General features: G+C 32.7%; 3 protein-coding genes across 3 annotated transcripts; 2 read left to right on the plus strand and 1 right to left on the minus strand.

Annotated features, from left to right (window-relative positions):
• Window positions 1-3,882: 3,882 nt before the first annotated feature.
• Window positions 3,883-4,569, minus strand: LOC107606639 (uncharacterized). Its single transcript, XM_016308682.1, has one exon. It carries the CDS (start codon window positions 4,567-4,569, stop codon window positions 3,883-3,885), a length of 687 nt encoding a protein of 228 aa, XP_016164168.1.
• A 10,868-nt stretch (window positions 4,570-15,437) lies between these two features.
• On the plus strand, window positions 15,438-16,106 carry LOC148576533 (uncharacterized). The gene has a single exon (XM_088502742.1). It carries the CDS (start codon window positions 15,438-15,440, stop codon window positions 16,104-16,106), a length of 669 nt encoding a protein of 222 aa, XP_088358868.1.
• A 3,674-nt stretch (window positions 16,107-19,780) lies between these two features.
• On the plus strand, window positions 19,781-20,935 carry LOC148576534 (uncharacterized). Its single transcript, XM_088502743.1, has 3 exons — window positions 19,781-19,954; window positions 20,217-20,420; window positions 20,675-20,935. Exons 1-3 carry the CDS (start codon window positions 19,781-19,783, stop codon window positions 20,933-20,935), a joined length of 639 nt encoding a protein of 212 aa, XP_088358869.1.
• Window positions 20,936-22,223: the final 1,288 nt, after the last annotated feature.

The following is a 22,223-nucleotide window of genomic DNA, read 5'->3' on the forward strand; positions in this document are numbered from 1 at the left end:
GCTAAATAACTTGTTATTACCCATTAAACCTTGAAACTAGTGGTCTACTAGAATAAGGTTGGGTTCCCATCATTTAGCAATAATAGGTTTTAATCCCATTTTAACAGTAGTTTCTTTGATTTTATCCCTTGACAAACCTTTAGTCAAAGGGTCTGCTAAATTTCCTTGAGATCTTACATAAGTAATGGTAATTACACCATCATCTATTAGTTGCCTCACAAACTCATGTCTCAAACTTATATGTCTAGACTTTCCATTATAAACCTTATTATATGCTCGAGACATGGTTGATTCATTATCACAGAAGATTGAAATGGCTGTCGTCTGCTGTGGCCACAGCTTTATATCATATAACAAATTTCTTAACCATTCCACTTCTTTATCTGCGGCTGATAAAGCTACAAACTCAACCTTCATAGTAGAATGTGTAATACATATTTGTTTCTTTGAGGCCCAACTTATTGCTCCACCACCTATGGTGAAAATCCATCCTGAAGTGAATTTGTTGTCACTAAGATTTGTAATCCAACTTGCGTCGGAATAACCTTCTAAAACTGTGGGATAATCACTATAATGTAATCCCAAGTTTATGGTTTTCTTGAGATAACCAAGAACTCTTGTTATAACTTTCCAATGTTGATTGTTAGGCTTTCCTATAAACCTTGATAATTTACACACAACAAATGCTATATCAAGTCTAGTATGATATATTGCATACATTAAACTTCCTATAGCACTAGCATATTCTAATTGTGCTATAGGTCTTCCTATGTTTTCTTCTAATTTAAAATTAGGATCATAGGGCGTATTAGATTCTTTAATTGTGAGATGATCAAACTTTTTCAATACCTTTTTGATATAATGAGATTGACTTAAAGTAAAGTCAACTTCATTCTTATGCACTTTTATGCCTAATATTGTATCAACTTCATTCAAATCCTTCATCTTGAATTTAGAAGTTAGATACTCCTTCGTTATATGAATACCTTCTAAATTTGTTCCAATAATTAACATATCATCAACATATAAACAAATAATTACTCCATAATTTTTAGTAAATTTTAAGTAAATACATTTATCTGCACTATTATGTGAGAAGCCATTTGATAACACCACTGAATCAAACTTCTCATGCCGGTGTTTAGGCGCTTGTTTTAGCCCATACAAAGACTTAATTAATTTAAAAACTTTCTTTTCATTTCCGGGTAGCACATAGCTTTCCGGTTGCTCCATATATATTTCTTGTGAAACATTAGTATTATTTTGGGGATATTATAAATTAGACGAAGTTGAATAATTGATAAATTTATTTTCAATAAATTCTACCTCTCTTGATTCAACAACTACATTAGACACTAAGTCTAATATTTATATGCTTTAAAATTTTGAGCATATACTATAAAAGTGCCTTTTATAACTCTTGGCCCCAATTTGGTTCTGTTTTGATCAGAAACTCGATAAAAGGTTAAACACCCCCCACACTTTTAGATAATTTAAATTAGATTTTCTTCCTTTCCAAAATTCATAAGGAAAAACCTTTCTATGTCTTGATGGTATCCTATTATGGATCACCCACAAATTGTTAGACAATTTTGCATTTAATAACATTGAATTAATCATATCCACTAAGGTACGATTTTTTTTTCTCAAACCATTTTGTTGCGGAAGATTCATGCACAATACCACATAATTCACAAAAGTTATCAAATTCATTAAAAAAAATATTTTTCACCTTGTAATGATTCAAAGATCACCACTTGTAGATCACGAAGTCTACTTACAAGGATTTGTAATTCATGAATTTGATCCATGACAGGTATAGTATCATTCATAATAAATTCAAAATATTTTATCATAATAAACTTATCTGTTCCTTGTCGTTCGGTATTGTACTTTTCTTCCAGAGATTTCCAAATCTCTAATGGTGATTGAATTGACATGTAGAGATCATAGAGTCGATCGGATAAAGTATTGAGAATATGACCTCGACATGCAAAAGTATCTTCATCACGTTTCTTCTTCAATTGAACAATCTTTTCTTTCTCTTCCGGTGTGACATTTTTAGCGGCATCGGCAATTGGTGTAGTCTTTGGGTCAATCACATATGCAAGATTGAGAACTGAAAGAAAAAACATCATCTTGTCTTTCCAACGGTTGAAGTTCGTTCCATCAAAGCGATCTAATTTGATGAACTCTTGATTCATGACCTTGAACGTAGTGTTTTGATCTTGTGCCATCTTCAACAAATATCTCTCTAAAATTGTTGGGTATATTAGTATGAGAAGATGACAAAATCTTATATTTGTGTAGTGGTTTCAAGGCACGATTAGATTGCTTTCTTTAGAGAGATATTTGACCCCACACTTAGTTGCTATAGGGTTGATGACAATACTCTCCCAAGATACAATGAAACCTAAGAATTTCTAATTAGCAATAGTAAGAAATTCTCAACTCTCTTAAACAAAGAAAATCTCTTAATAGTTGAGTAAATTGTACACTTAGTACTTGTATTTTTGAAATAGTGGACAAAGACTTATTTATACATATTGCATATAGCAATTATGATTAATTACTTATACAAATAGTTGTGTCTTTTCTATTGTCAATAGATACAATATTTTAAACATACACAACTCTTAAAGAGTTGTGTCTCTTTAGCCAATAAACACAATATTTTAAACATAAACAATCCTTAAAAAATTATATTTCTTCAATCAATTAATACTAAACAGCTAGTAACCATTTATTAATATTAATAATATTAATAATAATATTAATAATATTAATAATATTAATTAATTAAATTTGTAAATACCTTAGACATTGTGATGTCATCGTTGATATTATAGTGTAACATTTGTCGTAGCATTTGTCTATTAGCATGCCATGGAATTGGTGGGTGATAAAACAAAAGTTAGAGTAACTTGATGAGGGGATGTGCTGAGAAGAGAGTTGGCTTTATCGGCAATGCTAAATGGATATATTAAAGATTAATTATTAATCTGGTACAATATAAAAATATATATTTGATATTTATCAAAAATTTTATTATACTGCTGTAATTATATTTGATTATTTTAGAAATAAATTACTTTATTAAAAAATGTAAAATAACACGTACGTTTCATACCCGAATATTTAATGGCTAGTTTTTGGCATTTATGGATTTCTTTTAGTTTGATATGAAAAAAAAAAAAAACTAGAGATACATCTTTTTGGATATTTTATTTTATATAAAAAATTGACAAAATAAAGAAAATTACTATAGGTTTAGGGTATAATTAGCGCAAACGTCGAGAAAATTAAAGAAAAGTAAAAAAAAAATTAATCTGTTACTAAAGAGGTGAATGCTGGTATAATTAGCGCAAACCTCGAGAAATATATTAGTATTAGTAGTAAATTCGTGCCATGCACTGACTTATATTTAAATTTGACATGTTAAATTAAAAATAATATTTTATAATTATAAATTTTTTTAGTTTAGTATAACACGATCATTATCATTATATAATAAACGTACTGAATATGTTGTTTTATCTTTATTCAAAGTAAAAAGTAAATAGAAGAGTTTAAAGTCTATAATATTCTTGAACCATAAGGAGAAAGATATGAAAAAAATAAGAACATATATAACTATAATAATAGCATGTCAATTTTACACTAAATTTTATATCAAAAGGCTAATAAAAATTTTTCGACAACCTAGTATCTTACTAACTTCATTAGAAAAGCAATTGGCATATGTTGTTGTGCTCCTTGTTACACATTTCATCTCAAATCTGAAAATAGAGTTATAGATAAATTTGTTATATCTATAGTAAATATTTATAAAAAAGTGTAAATCATAACATGCTATTAAAATAAAAATAATATTGTTATTACCTAAATATTATTAAAATCTTCTTTCAACACGACATTTTTTGTTGATGACTTTAGATTGCCGTCTTCGTCTAGAATTAAAACATTGATGTCACTGCGACTCTTAACTCTTGACAAAGCAACATAAAGTTGTCCATGGGTGAATACTGATTTTGATAAGTAAAGTCCTACATGTGATAATGATTGACCCTGACTCTTGTTAATGGTCATTGCAAAGCATACTGTTAATGGAAATTGTCTCCGTTGAAACTTAAATGGCAACCCTGAATTTGAAGGGATCAAGTTCATTCTTGGAATGTACACTTTATCTCCAATATTTCTACCCGTCACTACCGTCACTCCAATTACGTTGCTGCCAAGTTCGTTAACTATTAATCTTGTCCCGTTGCATAAATCTGAAGTCTGGTCTATGTTTTGCAGTAGCATTACAGCGACTCCTGGCTTCAAAGTCAACTTATGATTGGGTAGTTCCGAATATTTGATGTCATTTAGGAACTCTGGTGTGAACCACTCTTGTTGTATATCTTCATTTTCATCAGCTTGACATGTTGTGTCAGAACTCAAATAAAGGCGAACATCAGACATCTCAGGATATGGCATTGATTGATAGTCTCTTAATGATCTCGCATTGCTGTTGAGTATCTTCTCAATCTCAATAAGACAGAGGTTTTTCAATTCGTCATCAGTCATGTTTAGTCCTAGTAAAAACACATTGTGGTTTTATGAAATATTTAATAAGTAATTTTAAAATAAAACTATTAATATTATTAATAAAAATAAAAATAATAAGAAAATACAATCTTGATATAAAAAAAGATATAGTAAAATATCTTGATTTTTCAAAATTTTTCTCCTCTTATATAGTATTCCATCAGCTAATAATGTCCAAGTTGCATTCCAAACATGCTTTGGGTTGCTAATGCTATTAGATATCAGTAGCATCGCAAATAATTTTCTCAATTGATAACAAGATGCAAGTTCAGCTACTTCATTAATAGTTGTAATGAATTCCCTATCATCACACAGTAGTCCCATGGAATAGCAAGCATATTGGAAGCTAGAATATGTAATTCCATTAACTGTTCTAATAGACTCATATGTTGTGCAACCTCTCTGAAAAGCTAACAAAATTCTCATATAATAAATATCACATGTACCCGATGGAACATAGTTTAACCTCTCGATAAAATACCCTCTTTTGCATGGATGTCATTCCCTTGCTTCTCTATCATAAACAAATTGATTTGGAAACTCAGCATATGTCAAAATTTGATCTGGTTCAAATTTTTTATTGGCCTCCATCCATGCTAAGAACATCGTACATTTTTCTTCCTCTTCTTCCACGATTTTCTCAATATCATCATCGTCTTTAAAGGTGATATTTTGCTCTCCAGGCAAATGAAAAGTTAATCTCATCACTGAAGGCCAATCTAATTCGATTTGTGTGCTCTAATGAATCTATAATAATTATATAGCATATACCAAAGATTGTTTTTAATAGACCAATTGAAAAATTAAATGTTTGGTCTTTAAGTAATAAAAGCATATTAACATACGCTGGCTTTGTAACTGGTCGATATTGTTTGATGTTTGTTGAAGCTGTTGTTGACTTGTCTAATGACATGGGCTATCATATGCTTCACGTTTGATACCCGAATTATTAATACTATTAATATTGGCACATTGTTCTTTTTCACTTACAGAGTGTGGATTAGTAGTTGGAGACCTTGTTCGATATGGTGTTAGGTTATTACCTAATAAGATAATTCGAGGCATTAATTTTGAACAAATTTTCTGTTAAAGTTTATAATTGAATAAATGGTAGGAAAATCAAAATACATAAAGTGAATGCATATTCACATAAGCAAGTTTCAAAAAAAATTCATCCAAAAATCAACCTGTATTGATGCTGCTATTTGTAATGTCCGACAACACCGATTCAAAATGTACACCATTAGAACTATCACTCGGATTTTCTGTAATTTTTTTATAAACAAATTTAGTAAAATATTACGAAGACAATATAAACTAATAATTTATTACTTGTCAATAGCTAAATAATGTATAAAAAATATTGTATTTTATGGGATTTTATTTAGCCAAAATACCCCTGACCCACCACGCACATTTGCTCCTTCTTCTCTGTTCATATTCCATCAAAAATTCTAAATCAATCATTATGTTTTGTTATATATTTATATCCATGTAGTTCTCATTTTTTCTCTATTTTTTTCCAACCATTTCACCAATTATCCTATTTGAATTCAATCTTCTCACTCTTCTGCATCTCTGCTCAACAAATAAATAACTAAATGGTCAGTTTAATTTCAATGGCGGTTTTAATTTTCTTTTCATTCTCATTTATTTAGTTACGTAAATATATTTTACGAAAAATAATATATATGTTTTCACAAAAGTTTTTTTTTCAAATAAATATAAGTTTAATCTCACAGTGAATAAATTGAACCAATAGTTAAATTTTTTTTATTTCCTTAAATAAAGAAATTGAAAATGAATAGCTTATAATTAAAAAGAGAGAAAAAGATAAAAGTACTTCTGTTATTGTAAAAATATCAACTGTATGAATCAAATTAAAAATAAAACCATAAGTAATAATCAAATAACTTCAATTTATATTTAAAAAAAATTCTAAATTCCAAACATAAAAATCCAAAAGAACCAAAAGAAAAATAACAACTCAACAAAAGACAATGTTTCCACCAAAATAAACATATGCTTGACATTATTCTATTAGATATACTCTAAAAGGGATTCTAAAACATGTGCATCCAAATTCTCAAGTTTCATTCTCAATCTTGATCTTCTTTCAAGTTGAGGTATCTCCTTGCACCTTCGAATCTTCCGACTACGAGGATAGTCGCTTGGTTGGTGTAATAGCATTTTTCAACACTTCAGATTCATCATTGTCCGCAACTTCATTGGAGATTTTAAGCAACAAATTTTGTACAAAATACAATGTTAAATTAAAGACTTTCTTCTCACTTTTGATTTTATCTCAATAATATTTTTTTAATAAAATAAAGATCTAACTTTGAGAAACCAAACAAACAAAAAAAATCATTTTTTGAACAAATACCTTAACACCTTCTACTTTCTCCCCTTCAACGATTGAGGAAGCCTTTAAAGTTGGAAGCAAACCACCGGTATAGTCAACATCCTAAAATTATAATTAGTTATTAATTATTATTTATAAATTAGATACTACTAATGACCAAGAAAGAGAAAAATAAACTGCTTTTTCATATAAAGTACACTTATAATTGTACTTACAATTTGAATAGGGTGAGCCTTTTTGAATTTATTTATGAGGTCCACATTATCAGTCATTTTCTTAACTTTATGAAAAGGTGAAAAATGTGGATTATCAGATATTTAAACTTCAACGATGAAGAGAATGTCTTATCAATTAGATTGAGTAAAAGTGTAGGTATATCCGATAGATCTCCTTTTTGCAGGGTATTACATAATATATTAATAATAAATAATATAAAAATTAACATTAAAAATATCTTCACTAATGTTTTTAGAAATAAATATTGGTTAGAACTTGCCAATAGGAGTAGATCAAGTATCTCTACATAGCTCTTTCCCAAAACTTGTTTTGCCTCCTTGTCACGAATCGAGACACAAGAACCCTCTTAACCGAGGCATGTATTTTTTCTCCCTAGAATTGATAAACAAAAATCAAAGAACAATTAGACGGGGATAAACAAACAAATTTAAAATATAAATAATATAAATTTAAAATAAAATAAAAAAATATTTATAGAAAACTCACGTCTTCATCGAGGCAAACCATCTCAATTGAGTATGACAACGAAGAATTACCGTAACTTGGTAGTGTCCAAAACCGTATCACTTGATACATACACACAAATTGTCGATTGTAGGTTTGATTTCTGCGATTTTGTGAATACCATCCATTGGAATAAGTAGAGAAATTTTAGATTTTGGATGTATGTAAAGAAAGGGGTTTGATGTACTTTGAATTGTGGTGCTACACATATCTCATAATTTATACTTTTATAGTTGACTCATAGCTAAAATTTTTTAAATTTAATTGACTTTAATTTAAATTTGAATTAAATTTGCAGATAAAGTAAATAAATATATTAACAATTTTTAAAATTCTAAATTAACGTAAATATATTTAAATTTACATATGTAGGCATGTAGCTGCAGTTTTTGAAAAAAATCTACAAAAATTTAAAAAATAATGCTAAAAAGAATCAACAAATTTTAAAAAAATAGTGTTAAAATTTAAAAAATAACAACCTAAGTACAACAATCTAAGATTTAAAAATAACAACTTAAATAAAAAAATTTAAAATTTAAAAAATAACAACCTAAGTGTAACAATCCAAATAAATAATTTAAAATTTGAAAATAACAACCTAAGCAAATAATAATTTATAATTTATAATTTATAAATATAAATCTAAAAATTTCTAGTGATGACACCTAAACAAATAAACTCTCAGACTCGACGTATAAGCGCCACGTCAGCATATAAGCTCCCCATTTATATTACTATAAAGATAATTTTTTTAAATTTAAATCTTTTAAATTTTAAATTTTATTTTAAAAGATAAAATGTAATTTTTATTATTTATTTTATATATAAAACTAAAAAAATGTTTAAAAATAAAAAATTATATTTTACCATCTCAAATAAAAATTCAAAATTTAAAATATTCAAATACATCCTTACTTAAACGTGAACGTTTACCAGGGTGCAGAACCCAACTTACTTCGCTCCCATTTGTCACAACGTTAATTTCTCTATGGATTTAGCAATATGCCCTCTTTTTCTTAATTTCTTTGCTTATCTCTACTACTGTATTCTCCTTGAAACACAGAGCACATTTCTTCAATAACTTTTAAAGTCATAACTAATTCTGATATTTAATCACTAGTATCTTTTTGTATATATATATATATATATAGACAAAATTGTTTTAAGCACCGACAAAATTAGAGGCGCCCCTTATTTCAAAGAGGGGGTGGATTATTCACATTTCATTTGATGGTCAAAGGCGAATTGAAAGCTAAGCTCCCCTAACTTTCGTCTCTCAGTGTCAGTGTCGGTCCAGCAGAGTGCTTTCGCCGTTGGTGTTCTTTCTGATCTCTACGCATTTCACCGTTCCACCGAAAATTTCCTCTGCCCTTACCGTACTCCAGCTTGCTAAACCCGTGCTGATAAATAACCAAACTCTTTTCGCTCCGCTTAGCCCTACTTCAGGGGTATTTTAGTGATAAGTTCTATAGGAACTGAACGATTCTATTTGGTCAAATACCTAGCGACAAACTCCTATATTCTTTTCATTACAGTATTTCTGAACAAGTTCCTATATATATATATATATATATATATATATATATATATATATATATATATTATCCGGTACTGAATTATTGACATTATAATTCATAATTACTTTTGGACCAAGCAGAGTAGGTAGATGTTCTATTCAGAATATATATAATTATATGTAATCATTATTTCATTAGACAGCCTCCTCTTCTTCTTCTTTTTTATTATTATTATTATTATTATTATTATTATTAAAATATTAGTTAAATATTAGTTAAATATTAGAGTTTAACTATTGTGTACTCTAAAAATATTAGTTAAATATATCATAAAAAAATATTTTAATGTTATTTATTATAAAAATAATTTTTTTACATTTTTAATTTATTAAATATATAAAAAATATTAAAATATTTTTTTATGATATACTTAATCAATATTCTTAAAACACAAGATAACAAAATTATTATTATTATTATTATTATTATTATTATTATTATTATTATTGCAATTTATGGACATGGATTTATAATAACAACATTGCAAGAAAAGGACATGATAGAAAAGTTGATCAGTGGCGATATTGGACTTGATGATATATAGCTACAATAATGCATATGCTCATGTTGGTGGAAATAATAAAGGGTATTTACTTTATATATTAAGTTAATTAATACGAACTAATATTATTGCTATAAGCATTCAAGGCTGATAAGAAAAGTTTGTCGTATAAAGAAGTTGACAGGTTTTCTTTAATAATTTGTTATTCATAAAAGACGTTAAATAGCATTTACAAATAGCAAAGATACATTAAATTTATATCTAAAGAAGAAAAACATTTTCTATATTTTTTGACAGAAAAGAAAAAAACATTTTCTATACTGAACTAGAGTACGCACGAGAGTTATCGAGTATAAAAAATGTTAAAAAAATGACAGATTTGTATCTTTTTAGTTTTCAAATCTATATAAAAAATATTGTAGTAAAATGATGAGCGAAAATAATCATCTTAGATATTAGTAAGTGCACCAGATCGTTTAAATTATACCAAAGTGAATGAATATTGTTTCCACGAGAATTAACAGATTGAGGCAAACAATCGCTAATTAAATTTTTAATTAGGTCGATCAAACCTTGAATTACAGATTGTAGATCCTGGAGAAAAGAAAGAACAATGAAAAAGAGAATGAGAGAATGCTTTGAAGTTGGAAGAAAATGAATAGATAAAAATATTGAAGGTCATAGAGATGTTTGATTTTTAGAAGAACAATGCTTATACTTTTTTATTTAATTCATGCAAAAATTTTTTCACAACAAATTATATTTAATCAAATCTCAACTCCTTGGTAATTTAATTTTTCTAAACCCAATTAATCGCCAATGTTTTTGTCAACACATTAAGAGAAGAGGTGAAGAATGGTTTTGATTTTAAATCACACAATATTCAAAAACTATCACTAGTTGAATTATATGTCACTTATTCAAGACTATTTATAAATAATTGAAGATTATGAGATGAGTTTCAAGCTAATTTCGAAATTAATTTTTCCAAATGTAATTATATCCAAGAAAGAATTAGAATATTTCCGATAGTTCTAATCATTAGTGATGAAGAACAAAACCCTTTCTTAGAAAAGTAAAGAAGCATGAATTGAAATAACGAAAACTCACATTATAAATCCATAAACCAAACAGAGCTCCTAACCACCAACAACAGAGGTTTAGTAACTCATGATAAAGAAGAAACTAATCCTAATGATGAGAGATGGTGTATGATTCGATTTTCCCTTCTGTGAACCTTGTTTACTTTTTTATATCATAAGTTTTATCTAGAATTCAAATTCAAAAACTCAATCTAATCTTATCTTTGGAAGGTTAAGATAGATAAACTACCTACTCAAATTCAAATAAAATCTTAACAATAATTCAAATCTAATCTAGAAACAAATCCTAACAACCAAATCTTTATCTTTCTAGAGAGAATTAATGCTAACTAATCTCTTGAATCTTGAATCTTTGGATGAGATTAAGGCTTTTTCATGATTTGTATATTTGAAATTGGGCCTTAATAAGTGTTGCATCCTGAGAGTTGAGGCTTAGAAACGATGTTTGTACTTCAAATTTGAGCGTTGGCCCAAATTGGTCTTCTAGGGATGTTGGTCGCCGGGTGGAGAGCTGGCCGTCGGGAGTGTGTCCCATTTGAGAAGAGCCTCCGAGCGTGTGTGGTGGCCATCATGCGTGTGTGGCTAAAGGCTGGGCGTCCAGTTTTTATGCTTTGGGTCTGGTTGGGCCTTCTTTGGATATATTTGTGTTTTCTTGTTAAAAAGGATTTAATCCTTGATTACTTTGAGAAAAAAAACTCTTGAAAACATAATAATACTAACATAACTACAAACACTTGATTAGTTTTGAAATTCTACTAGAAAACATAAGAAACTTGGTTGAAATCTAAGAAAACTAATGAAAAAGAAACCTAAAAACTACTAAAGATGCCTAGGCATCATAACACTAAAAATTTTGATTGTTCTCAAGTAAAAAGAAAAGTAAACATAGTTTATCTATAATAAAAGAATTGAAGAGTTTGTAAATTTAATTCCAAAAATAAAAGTGGGATTTATAATAATCTTTGTGATTACATTCGGGCTTCTCTTTTAATGAATCTTGCACTTAGGGTTTGAAAATTTCCAAAAATCTAGATTCGAATTGTATTATGAAAATTCTTTTGGGCTTATATAAGTTGAAGGCAGTTACTTCATATTTAATTTGGAAAAAAGATCATTGAGGCTTTTGACTCTAAATATTTTGTCACAAAGAAGCTTTTAATGGGCTTCCAATTAATAATCCCGAGTCAATTGCCTAAGTTACCGGGTGATTGATGCGTAAGCATCATTTTCATCTTTTCTTAGTGAATTGCATGCATATTTGTTGGATTAGTTTAAAACTTAGGTGTTTTAAGTCACCATAAATGCTACTTTGAGTTGTTTTGCAATTTGATTTATCACAGGTAGCATTAGGGCAAGTTTGGCAGAGTTCAGAGAGAGAAAAATCTTTAAATCCAAAGCTGCCAGGGTAGCGCCAAATGCCACCTCACCGGTGTTTGGCACCAGAACATAGAAAGCCCAGCTTCCCCTCTATCATAGGGACCTCGAAAAGCATGAAGAGTTGCTGCCCAGGTGGCATCAAATGCCACCGACCTAGCGTTTGGCGCTAGTAGCGAAACCAGAGTGGTCCCCACGTGATTCAACACCAAATCTCTTGCTCTAATTTGACTTTTAAATAAATTTTGAATAAAGAAAATATATTTTTAGGTTTTAGAATTTAAATTTTGAATAATTAGGATTAGATATAAAAAGGAGAAGATATCTTGGCTTAGGTCTTCCTTCTCCACACTTTTGCACTTTTTTCTGCTAGGATTTTTTCTGCACTATGAGCAACTAAACTTCCATTATTAAGGTTATGAGCTCTGTTATTTTAATGGATTAATACTATTGTCATTCCACTTTTAATCAATGCACTATTTTATATTCAAGGATTAATTTCGTTCCTCATCCTAGAGATTAGAGTATATTGGAAGATAACTCTTTTTTTAATTGCATTCTTGTTGAATCTTAGAAAAGTTAAATCACTTGAATAACAACTTGAAATTAATTCATCACAGCTCTCTAATTACCTAGACTTAATGTGATATGTGATATATAATCATCTTATCTTCGGGTACTTAGGGTTTAAACCTCTAATTTAAATTAAGTGACCAATGAATTGGCAGTTGATTGGGTTAGAGGAGATTAAATTACTAAGGAATTAGAGTTTAATCACCTAAAGTTTGTCATGAATTGAATCTCTGCATGATTAAAGTGTGTGATAAGGACCATTAATCCAAAATTTTAACATCTCCAAAATCTTAACTGATTTCTCATACTATTTTTACCAACTGTTCATTACTTATTTTTTTGAATTCTCTGATACATTGCTTTATGATACTTGGAACACAAAATACTCAATTTGGTTTGTCTGACTAGCCTAATCATTCAATTATTGTTGCTCAATCCATTAATCCTCGTAGGATCGACGCTCACTCACCTGAGTTATTACTTGGTACGACCCAGTGCACTTTTCAGTAAGTCTGTAGTATTCGAAATCTGCACCAAGTTTTTGGCATTGTTGCCGGGGATTAACTGTGATTGACAATTACCCGTTGTTTGATTACTTAGATTAGACACTTTCTTGCTTTAATTTGCTTATTTTTCTTTTTCTTATTTTCGAAAATTGTGTGCTGTTTTTCCTTTTCTTATTAATTTCAAAAATTTTACTTAAAATTTTTCTTTAATTTCAAAATTTCCATTTTCCGTTATTTAGCTAATTCTATTTTGATTCTTTTACTCAGTTTACCTTACTGGGAATCTTGTTCACTCTGACATAGAGATTTCCATTTTTTCTTATTTTCTGTTTGTTTATGAGTAGAAACAGGGACAAGAAACCTCTTCTTGATTTTGATCCTGAGATTGAAAGGACCATTAGAAGACGCCAACAGCAGGCTAGAACTTTTAGAGCTGCTGAACGTTTCAGAGACAATTCTAAGGAGGAAATTGAAGAAATCACTATGGAGCTAAACAACAACAACAACAACAATGTTGCTATTCCCAATGCTCCTGAGTAACTTAGAAGAACTCTTAGTTCTTACACTGGTCCAAATCTCACTTTCTATGGTAGTATCATTGTTGTGCCCTCTGTGAATTCCAACAACTTTGGGTTGAAGCCTCAGTCCATTACTTTGGTGCAACAAAACTGTCAGTTTCATGGACTCCCGCAGGAAAATTCAGACTTATTTATCTCTAATTTTCTGTAAATTTGTGATACAGTGAAGACCAATGAAGATCTACGGGGTGTTGCTCTTTCCATTTGCTGTACAGGACCGAGCTAAGAAGTGGCTTGATACACAGCCCAAGGAGAGCATGGATACATGGGTTAATGTGGTAAGCCGGTTCTTAACTAAATTCTTTCCACCTTAGAGACTGACCAAGATGAGGACCGATGTTCAGACATTTAGGCAACAAAAGGGTGAATCTCTCTATGAGGCTTAGGAGAGGTACAAGGTGATACTTAGAAAGTGCTCTCCCGACATATTTTCGGACTGGATATAGTTGTAGATCTTCTATGATGGGATTACCTAGGCCGCCAAGACCTCTTTGGATAGTTCTGCAGGAGAGTCGCTTCATATGAAGAAATCTACTAAAGAGGTTCTGGAGTTGATTGAGATGGTTGCTAATAACCAATATCTATACTCTTATGAGAGGACGCCATGAGGAAAGGAGTTATGGAACTAGATATTCTGGATACCATTCTTGCTCAGAATAAAGCCATGTCTTAACAAATAAATGCCATTACTCAATACTTGGGTGAATTACAAGTATCAACCATTAATACCTAAGATGCTTTTTATGACATGAATGGTGAATTTTCTCAAGGTGAGAGTTATGATTATGGTCAATTTTCTTCTAAACAGGTTAATTACATGGGCAATTCCTCCCGACCCCCGAATAATGATCCTTTTTCCAAGACTTATAATCTGGGGTGGAGGAATCACCCAAATTTTGGATGGAAAAATCAACCACAGAGGTAACCACACTTCAACAAGAACAACTCTACTCTGGGTTATTTTAATCAGAATAATTTCAACAATAACAACTGACAGTTTCAATCCTATCAACTACACCATGCGCCCTCCTCTTCTAAAAAATTCTCTGACCTGGAATCTCTAGTTGCATAACTTGGCAAGAACACTAATAGTTTCATGCAGGAAACTAAAGCTTCAATTAGAAACTTGAAAGTTCAAATAGGTCAGTTGAGCAAGCAAGTAGCTAAGAGGCCTCCTAATACCTTCCCCAGTGATACAGTGCCTAACCCAAGAAAAGAGTGCAAGGCTATACATCTGAAAAGTGGTAAGGTAGCAGGTTTAGAAGCACAGACTAGTGAGGACCCGATTGAAAAAGCTCTAGAGAAGGCTCAGGACAAGGTGGAGCACGCCTCTGCAAGACACCTGGACAACCCCTTTTCGGTTGATCTTGAACAACATAAAGTAAAGTCTCCAGTGCCTGAGTACAAGTTTAAAATGCCATATCCTCAGAGGCTTCAGAAGGCGTCCAAGGACAAGCAATTTTCATGATTTTTAGAGGTCTTCAGGAAGTTTCAGATCAACATTCTCTTTGTAGAGGCTTTGGAGCAAATGCCTCTCTATGCTAAATTTATGAAGGAATTATTGACCAACAAGAGGAATTGGAAAGAAATTAAAACTGTGGTACTCACCAAGGAATGTAGTGCTATTATTCAGAAGGATCTCCCTGAGAAGATGCAAGATCCGGGAAGGTTTTTGATTCCTTGCACCATTGGTGATATTACTATTCAAAGGGCCTTATGTGATCTTGGAGCAAGCATCCATCTCATGCCACTTTTTTTGATGAGAAAGCTCCAAATTGATGAGGTAAAACCCACTAGAATTTCTCTTCAACTTGCTGACTGTTCAGTTAAATTTCCTCTTGGAGTTTCTGAGAATTTGCTAGTGAAAGTAGGACCCTCTATTTTTCATGCTGATTTTGTGATACTGGATATGGAAGAAGATTTGAATACTTTCATTATTTTGGAAAGACCTTTTCTAGCTACAAGGAGAGCCCTTATTGATGTACAAAAGGGTGAATTGAATTTGAGAGTTAATGATGAAGAGGTTATTTTTAATATACTTGAGGTTTTGCAACATCCTAGTGATTCTGAAGGATGTATGACAATTGATCTTATTGAGCCATTAATTCAAGAGGTCTTTGAAGCGGAAGAGCTTGATGGTGTCTTGGAACCTCTTTTAGAGGATGGTTTGCTAGAGATTGATAATTCACCACCATAAAAAGGGGGAACCAAGCATGCCTATTAAAGAGGAAGGGTCACCCAAGCTTGAGTTGAAGCCTTTACTTCCCTCTTTGAAGTATGCATTTCTAGGTGATCATGATTTTTGTCCAGTGATTATTAGCTCCTCTTTGAGTCACGATGAAGAGGAGGCTTTGATAAAGGTGCTTGGAAGCCACAAAACAGCTCTTGGATGGACCAATAGTGACTTGGAAGGAATTAGTCCGGCTTTGTATATGCACAAGATACTACTTGAGGAAGATGCTAAACCAGTAGTACAACCACAAAGGTGGCTCAATCCAACTATGAAATAGGTGGTCCAGAAAGAGGTTATGAAGTTCTCGGAAGTCGGGATAATTTACCCAATTTCTTATAGTCTATGGGTGAGTCCTGTGCATGTGGTTTCCAAGAAGGGAGGTATAAAAGTGATCAAGAATGAGAAGAATGAGCTTATTCCTACAGGAACCATCATGGGATGGCGTATGTGCATTGATTACAGGAGGCTCAATATAACAACTAGGAAGGACCACTTCCCCTTGTCTTTCATTGATCAGATGCTTGAGAGGTTAGCTGAACATGCATTTTATTATTTTTTAGATGGTTATTCTGGTTATAATCAGATTGCAGTGGACCCTCAAGACCAAGAGAAGACAACATTCACATGCCCTTTTGGTGTATTTGCTTATCGGAGGATGCCGTTTGGATTGTGTAATGCCTTAGCAACTTTTCAGAGGTGCATACTTTCTATATTCTCTGACATGGTTGAAACGTTTATTGAGGTATTTATGGATGATTTTTTTGTATTTGGTAATTCTTTGGATTCTTGCCTGAGACATCTTTCCTTAGTCTTAAAGCGGTGTCAAGAAATAAACCTTGTTTTGAATTAGGAAAAATCCCATTTTATGGTAACTGAAGGTATTGTTCTTAGGACCTGAATTTCAAGTAAAGGAATAGAGGCTGATAAAGCTAAGGTGGAGGTAATTGAAAAATTACCACTAGTCACTAATGTAAAGCCAATCCGAGTTTCTTAGGACATGCAGAATTTTATAGAAGATTTATAAAGAATTTTTCTGAAATTGCTAAACCTCTGAGCAACAGATATTCCATTTTGCTTTGATGATGATTGTTTGCATGATTTTGAAACTTTAAAAGCAAAGATTGTCTCTGAACCCATCATAGCTCCTCCTAACTGGGATTTACAGTTTGAATTGATGTGTGATGTCAGTGACCATACTATAGGAGCTGTCTTGGGGGCAGAGACAAGACAAGCTTATGAACGTCATTTATTATGCTAACCATGTGCTAAATAACGTGCAAAGGAATTACACAACTATAGAAAAATAACTATTAGCTATAGTTTATGCTTTTGATAAGTTTAGGTCCTATTTGATTAGTTCTAAGGTTATTGTTTTTACTGACCATGCTGCTCTTAAGTACCTTCTAACCAAACAGGATGCTAAACCAAGGTTGATCAGGTGGGTGCTCCTTCTTCAGGAGTTTGATATTTAGATTAAAGATAGGAAGGGGTCAGTGACTCAAGTGGCTGACCACATTTTCAACCTTAAGCCTAGAGATGCTATGCAACAACCCACTCCTGTGACTGAGAATTTTCCTAACAAGAAACTCTTTGTTATTCAGAGAGTCCCGTGGTTTGCAGATATTACAAATTACAAGGCTGAGGTTCATCCAAAAAGAGTACACTAAACAACAAGTGAAGAAGTTACTCAGTGATGCCAAGTACTTCTTATGGGAGTACACTAAACAATAAATTTTCCGTTGCTTTTAGCATGTTTTTATTGTGTGATTAAGTGAGGCGAGTGATTTGCTTTGCTTGTTGCATGAAGAAGATTGAAGGATCCAACACTAAGGTGATCTGCATGGTGGTTGCTTTCAGTTTTCATTCCTCTGATCTAGGTTGTCAAGGAAAGGTTCTTTGAAAGCCTAGTCGGGAGCCCCTTCTGGTGACCTAGGTTGCTAAGAACAGGTTACTTAAAGGTCTAGTAGGAAAAACTCCATTTATCTATCTTTTGTTGTTCTCACTATGTTCTTTTGGGTGTGCCTTTTACTGAATAATCCTTATCTATTGTGATAAAACCTCTAAGCCCTAATCTATTTCTTATCATCTGGTATCAGTTACAGGTCGTAGGTAAATTCTTATTTATCTGCACGTTCCAGGATTGTTACTTAGTCTCTTTATTTTTCTCTTCAATTTCTTCAAATTTACTTCAATTGCTTCAAAAAAAAAAAAAATTCTTACTTAAATTCTGTTACTACAATTTCCATATATTAAAGTTAACGTTTGCAAAAAAAAAAAAAGTAAAAAAAGTGAAATTTTAAAATTTTCACCTTTGTTTTAGCTTTCCAAGTTTTCTTTGGATTCCAATTAGGATTCAATTTTGCTAATTTTTGTCATCTTAGTAGCACGTCTTATTTTCCTTCCTTTGTGACATACTTTGATTGTCTTCTTATCAAGTTGAACGTCTATAATTTAGATTAGCCTAGTTTGGTGTCTCAATTTTTCATTTTTTGAAGTGCAACTTATTAAAGCAATCCAAGAGTGGAAAAAGGCAAGAGTGGTGAGGTCAACAGAGGGTAAAAGCCACGTATTGAGTGTAAGCACGAGTGTCCTACTCCGAGTGATACATGTGAGAAGAGTGTTGTGGGGTCTTTTCTTTCACAGGTTTATTGATGGCTAACAACGATGGAAATCCCGATCCACAACTAACTTTCCGCATCGATGCACTCGCTGGCATCCTCGCAAGAATTGAACAGCGTCTTGATGACATGGATTCCCGAATGAATTCTTTTTCCCCTAGTCAAAGAGTGCGGTCCCAAGAATTCGTTCATAATTGTTCTGCAGAGTCTGAGGAGGAGACTTCGCCTAGATCCCGACGTCATGGACAACGGGAAGATGTTGATAGTAACCTCAATGCTATCAAGATGCGCATCCCATGACTTAAAGGCAGAAGTGACCTTGAAGCTTACATGGAATGGGAATGAAAGGTGGAGCTCCTATTTCAGTGTCACAACTACTCTGATGTGAAAAAGGTAAGATTAGCGGCTGTGGAATTCTCGGATTATGCCCTTATCTAGTAGGCCGAGCTGGACAAAAAGAAAAAACGAAATGGAAAACAACCAATTCAATCTTAGGAGAAGATGAGGAAGGTCATGCAACAACGGTTTGTCCCTTCTTGCTACTACAGGGAGCTACATCAATGGCTCCAACAGTTATACCAAGGTTCTAAGTCCGTAGATGAGTATCATAAGGAGATGGAGATGTTGCTAATCCAAGTAAATATTGAGGAGGAGTCTGAGGCTACTATGGCACGTTTCTTGAGTGGGCTGAACCGAGACATTGTAAATACTGTTGAACGTCACCCATTTGTGAATATGGAAGACTTGGTGAATTTGGCTATCAAGGTGGAAAAACAGCAAAAGGCGAAATGGCTGCATACTTCTTCCAGCCCTACTTCATGGTGGGATTCTAAAAGTGCTAATTTCAAGGAGAAGACTGGATCCAAACCTACCTAATCAAAGGAGAAGCCCACAGACCATCACAGGAATACGCACACACCTAATTCCACTTCTAAACCTCCTACACAGTATCGTGATATTACCAGCTTTAAGTACCACGAATTAGGCCATTATGCTTCTGAGTGTCCAAATAAAAGGACCATGGTCATTAAAGCAAATGATATTTTCTTGGAATCTGATAACTTAGATGAGTATAAGGACATGCCACATGCGGATGATGCTATAGATAATGATGATATCGTTGAGTATGTTGTTAGTGGTGAGACCCTTGTAACTAGGCGGATCTTAAATGTACAAGCCAAGGACGATCGTCTTGTACAACGTGAGAACATCTTTCAGACAAAATTTTTATTGGGAGGCAAGGTTGGACTCATGATCATTGATGCTAGAAGTCATACAAATGTTTCTAGCTTTACATTGATCACAAAATTTGGGTGAAAATGCACCAAACACCCTAACCCTCAAACTGGAGTGGCTAAGTGATGTTGGTGAACTGAAGGTTATGAAGCAAGCCCGCGTACAATTCTCTATTGGGAGATATAGTGATGAGGTACTTTGTGACGTGGTTCCTATGCAGGCTTGTCATCTACTCCTAGGACCTCCATGGCAGTATGATAGGAGGGTGATCCATGATGGTTTCACAAACCAATGCTCCTTTACTCACCTTGGGAAGAAGATTACCCTTGCACCTTTATCCTCTAAAGAAGTGTACTTGGAGCAATTGAGCATGCGCGAATCCACAAAAGAGTCTTTAGGATGTGAGAAAACTGAAAACAAGAGGGTAAAGAGAGGGCTCTGAGAGAATAAAAGAGTGAGAAAAAGAGTCAGGGTCTGAGTGAAAATGAGAGTTGTAAGAGAGCATAATCTGTAGAGAGTGAGAGTGCTTACAAGATGTGTTTTTATGCAAAAGAGAGGGATCTGAAGCATGCTAGCTTAGGAAAAAAGGCATTGGTGTTAGAGAGATTTAGAGAGTCTTTACTTTCTACCATTGAAACTAACCATGAACTGCCTAGTGCTTTTGTTTCACTTTTGCAGGAATTTGGAGATGTCTTCCTGGAGGAGATGCCCCCAGGTTTACCTTTGTTACGAGGCATTGAGCATCAGATTGACTTTGTCCGCAGATCAAGCATTCCTAACCAGCCAGCTTACCGGACCAATCCTGAGGAGACAAAGGAACTGCAACGGCAAGTCGAGGACCTTTTGGATAAGGGTTTTGTGAGAGAAAACATGAAGTCCTTGTGCTATTCTGGTACTGTTGGTGCCCAAGAAGGATGGCTCATGGAGGATGTGTGTTGACTGCAGAGCTGTAAACAAGATTATGGTAAAGTATCACCATTCTATTCCTAGACTTTATAATTTGCTTGATGAATTGCATGGTTCTGTTATTTTTACTAAAATAGATTTAAAGAGTGGTTATTAACAAATACGAATAAAACTTGGTGATAAATGGAAAACAGCTTTCAAAACTAAATATGGTTTGTATGAGTGGTTAATTATGCCATTTGGATTGACTAATGCACCTAGTACATTCATGAGATTAATGAATCATGTTTTGCGAGAATTTTTAGGTAAATTTGTAGTTGTTTATTTTGATGATATCCTTATCTACAGTAAATATCCTGATGATCATATTTTGCATGTTCAATCTATTTTATAGGTACTTAAAAAGAAAAAATTGTATGCTAATCTCCAAAAGTGCTCGTTCTGTCTGAGTAAAGTCGTGTTCCTAGGTTTTGTGACAAGTTCTCAAGGGATTGAGGTAGATGACGAGAAGGTGAAGGCTATTAGAGAATGACCCACACCTCAGAGTGTCTTTGATGTTAGAAGTTTTCATGGTCTTGGGGGTTCTTATAGGAGGCTTATCAAAGATTTTTTCACTATTGCTGCACCTTTAACTGAAATCATTAAGAAACATGTCAGCTGTAAATGGGATCAAGAACAAGAACTTGCCTTTAACACGCTGAAAGAATTATTGTGTTCTATCCCCATTCTTATTTTACCGGATATTTCTAAAACTTTTGAAATAGAATGTGATGTTTCCGAAATTGGTATAGGTGTTGTTTTGATGCAGGAAAAGCGAGCAATCGTCTATTTCAGTGAGAAGTTGAATGGAGCCCGTCTCAACTACTCAACTTATGATAAGGAGCTTTATGCCTTAGTGACAGCTTTGGAAGTGTGGCAGCATTATTTGCTACCTAAGGAATTTATGGTGCATACTGACCATGAATCCCTCAAACACTTGAAGGGCCAAGGGAAGTTGAACAATAGACATGCAAAATGGATAGAATTCCTTGAATCCTTTCCATACGTAATCACCTATAAGCAAGGTAAAGAGAATGTGGTTGCTGATGCATTATCTAGAAGGTATTCCTTAATCACAACCCTTACCTCTAAGTTGTTAGGTTTTAAATGTATGAAGGATATGTATGAAACTAATTCTGATTTTGCCTCTATTTATGCTGCATGTGAACATGGCGTACATAACAAATTCAAGCATGGCGGTTTTCTTTTTTGGGGTAATAGAATTTGTGTACCTACTTGTTCTATTAGGGAGCTACTTGTTCTAGAATCACATAGTGGGGGT

The sequence above is a fragment of the Arachis ipaensis genome, chromosome B1 (genome assembly GCF_059453495.1).
Source record: "Arachis ipaensis isolate K30076 ecotype BB chromosome B1, ASM5945349v1, whole genome shotgun sequence".
NCBI lineage: Eukaryota > Viridiplantae > Streptophyta > Magnoliopsida > Fabales > Fabaceae > Arachis > Arachis ipaensis.

Bases quoted from the DNA above. Each gene is read 5' to 3' on its own strand.
- LOC107606639 (XM_016308682.1), bottom strand. From the start codon at position 4,569: ATGACTGATGACGAATTGAAAAACCTCTGTCTTATTGAGATTGAGAAG.
- LOC148576533 (XM_088502742.1), top strand. From the start codon at position 15,438: ATGCCTCTCTATGCTAAATTTATGAAGGAATTATTGACCAACAAGAGG.
- LOC148576534 (XM_088502743.1), top strand. From the start codon at position 19,781: ATGGTCATTAAAGCAAATGATATTTTCTTGGAATCTGATAACTTAGAT. The intron at 19,955-20,216 runs GTACAACGTGAG...GTTCCTATGCAG, and splicing joins AAGCCAAGGACGATCGTCTT to GCTTGTCATCTACTCCTAGG. The intron at 20,421-20,674 runs GTAAAGAGAGGG...TCACTTTTGCAG, and splicing joins AGAAAACTGAAAACAAGAGG to GAATTTGGAGATGTCTTCCT.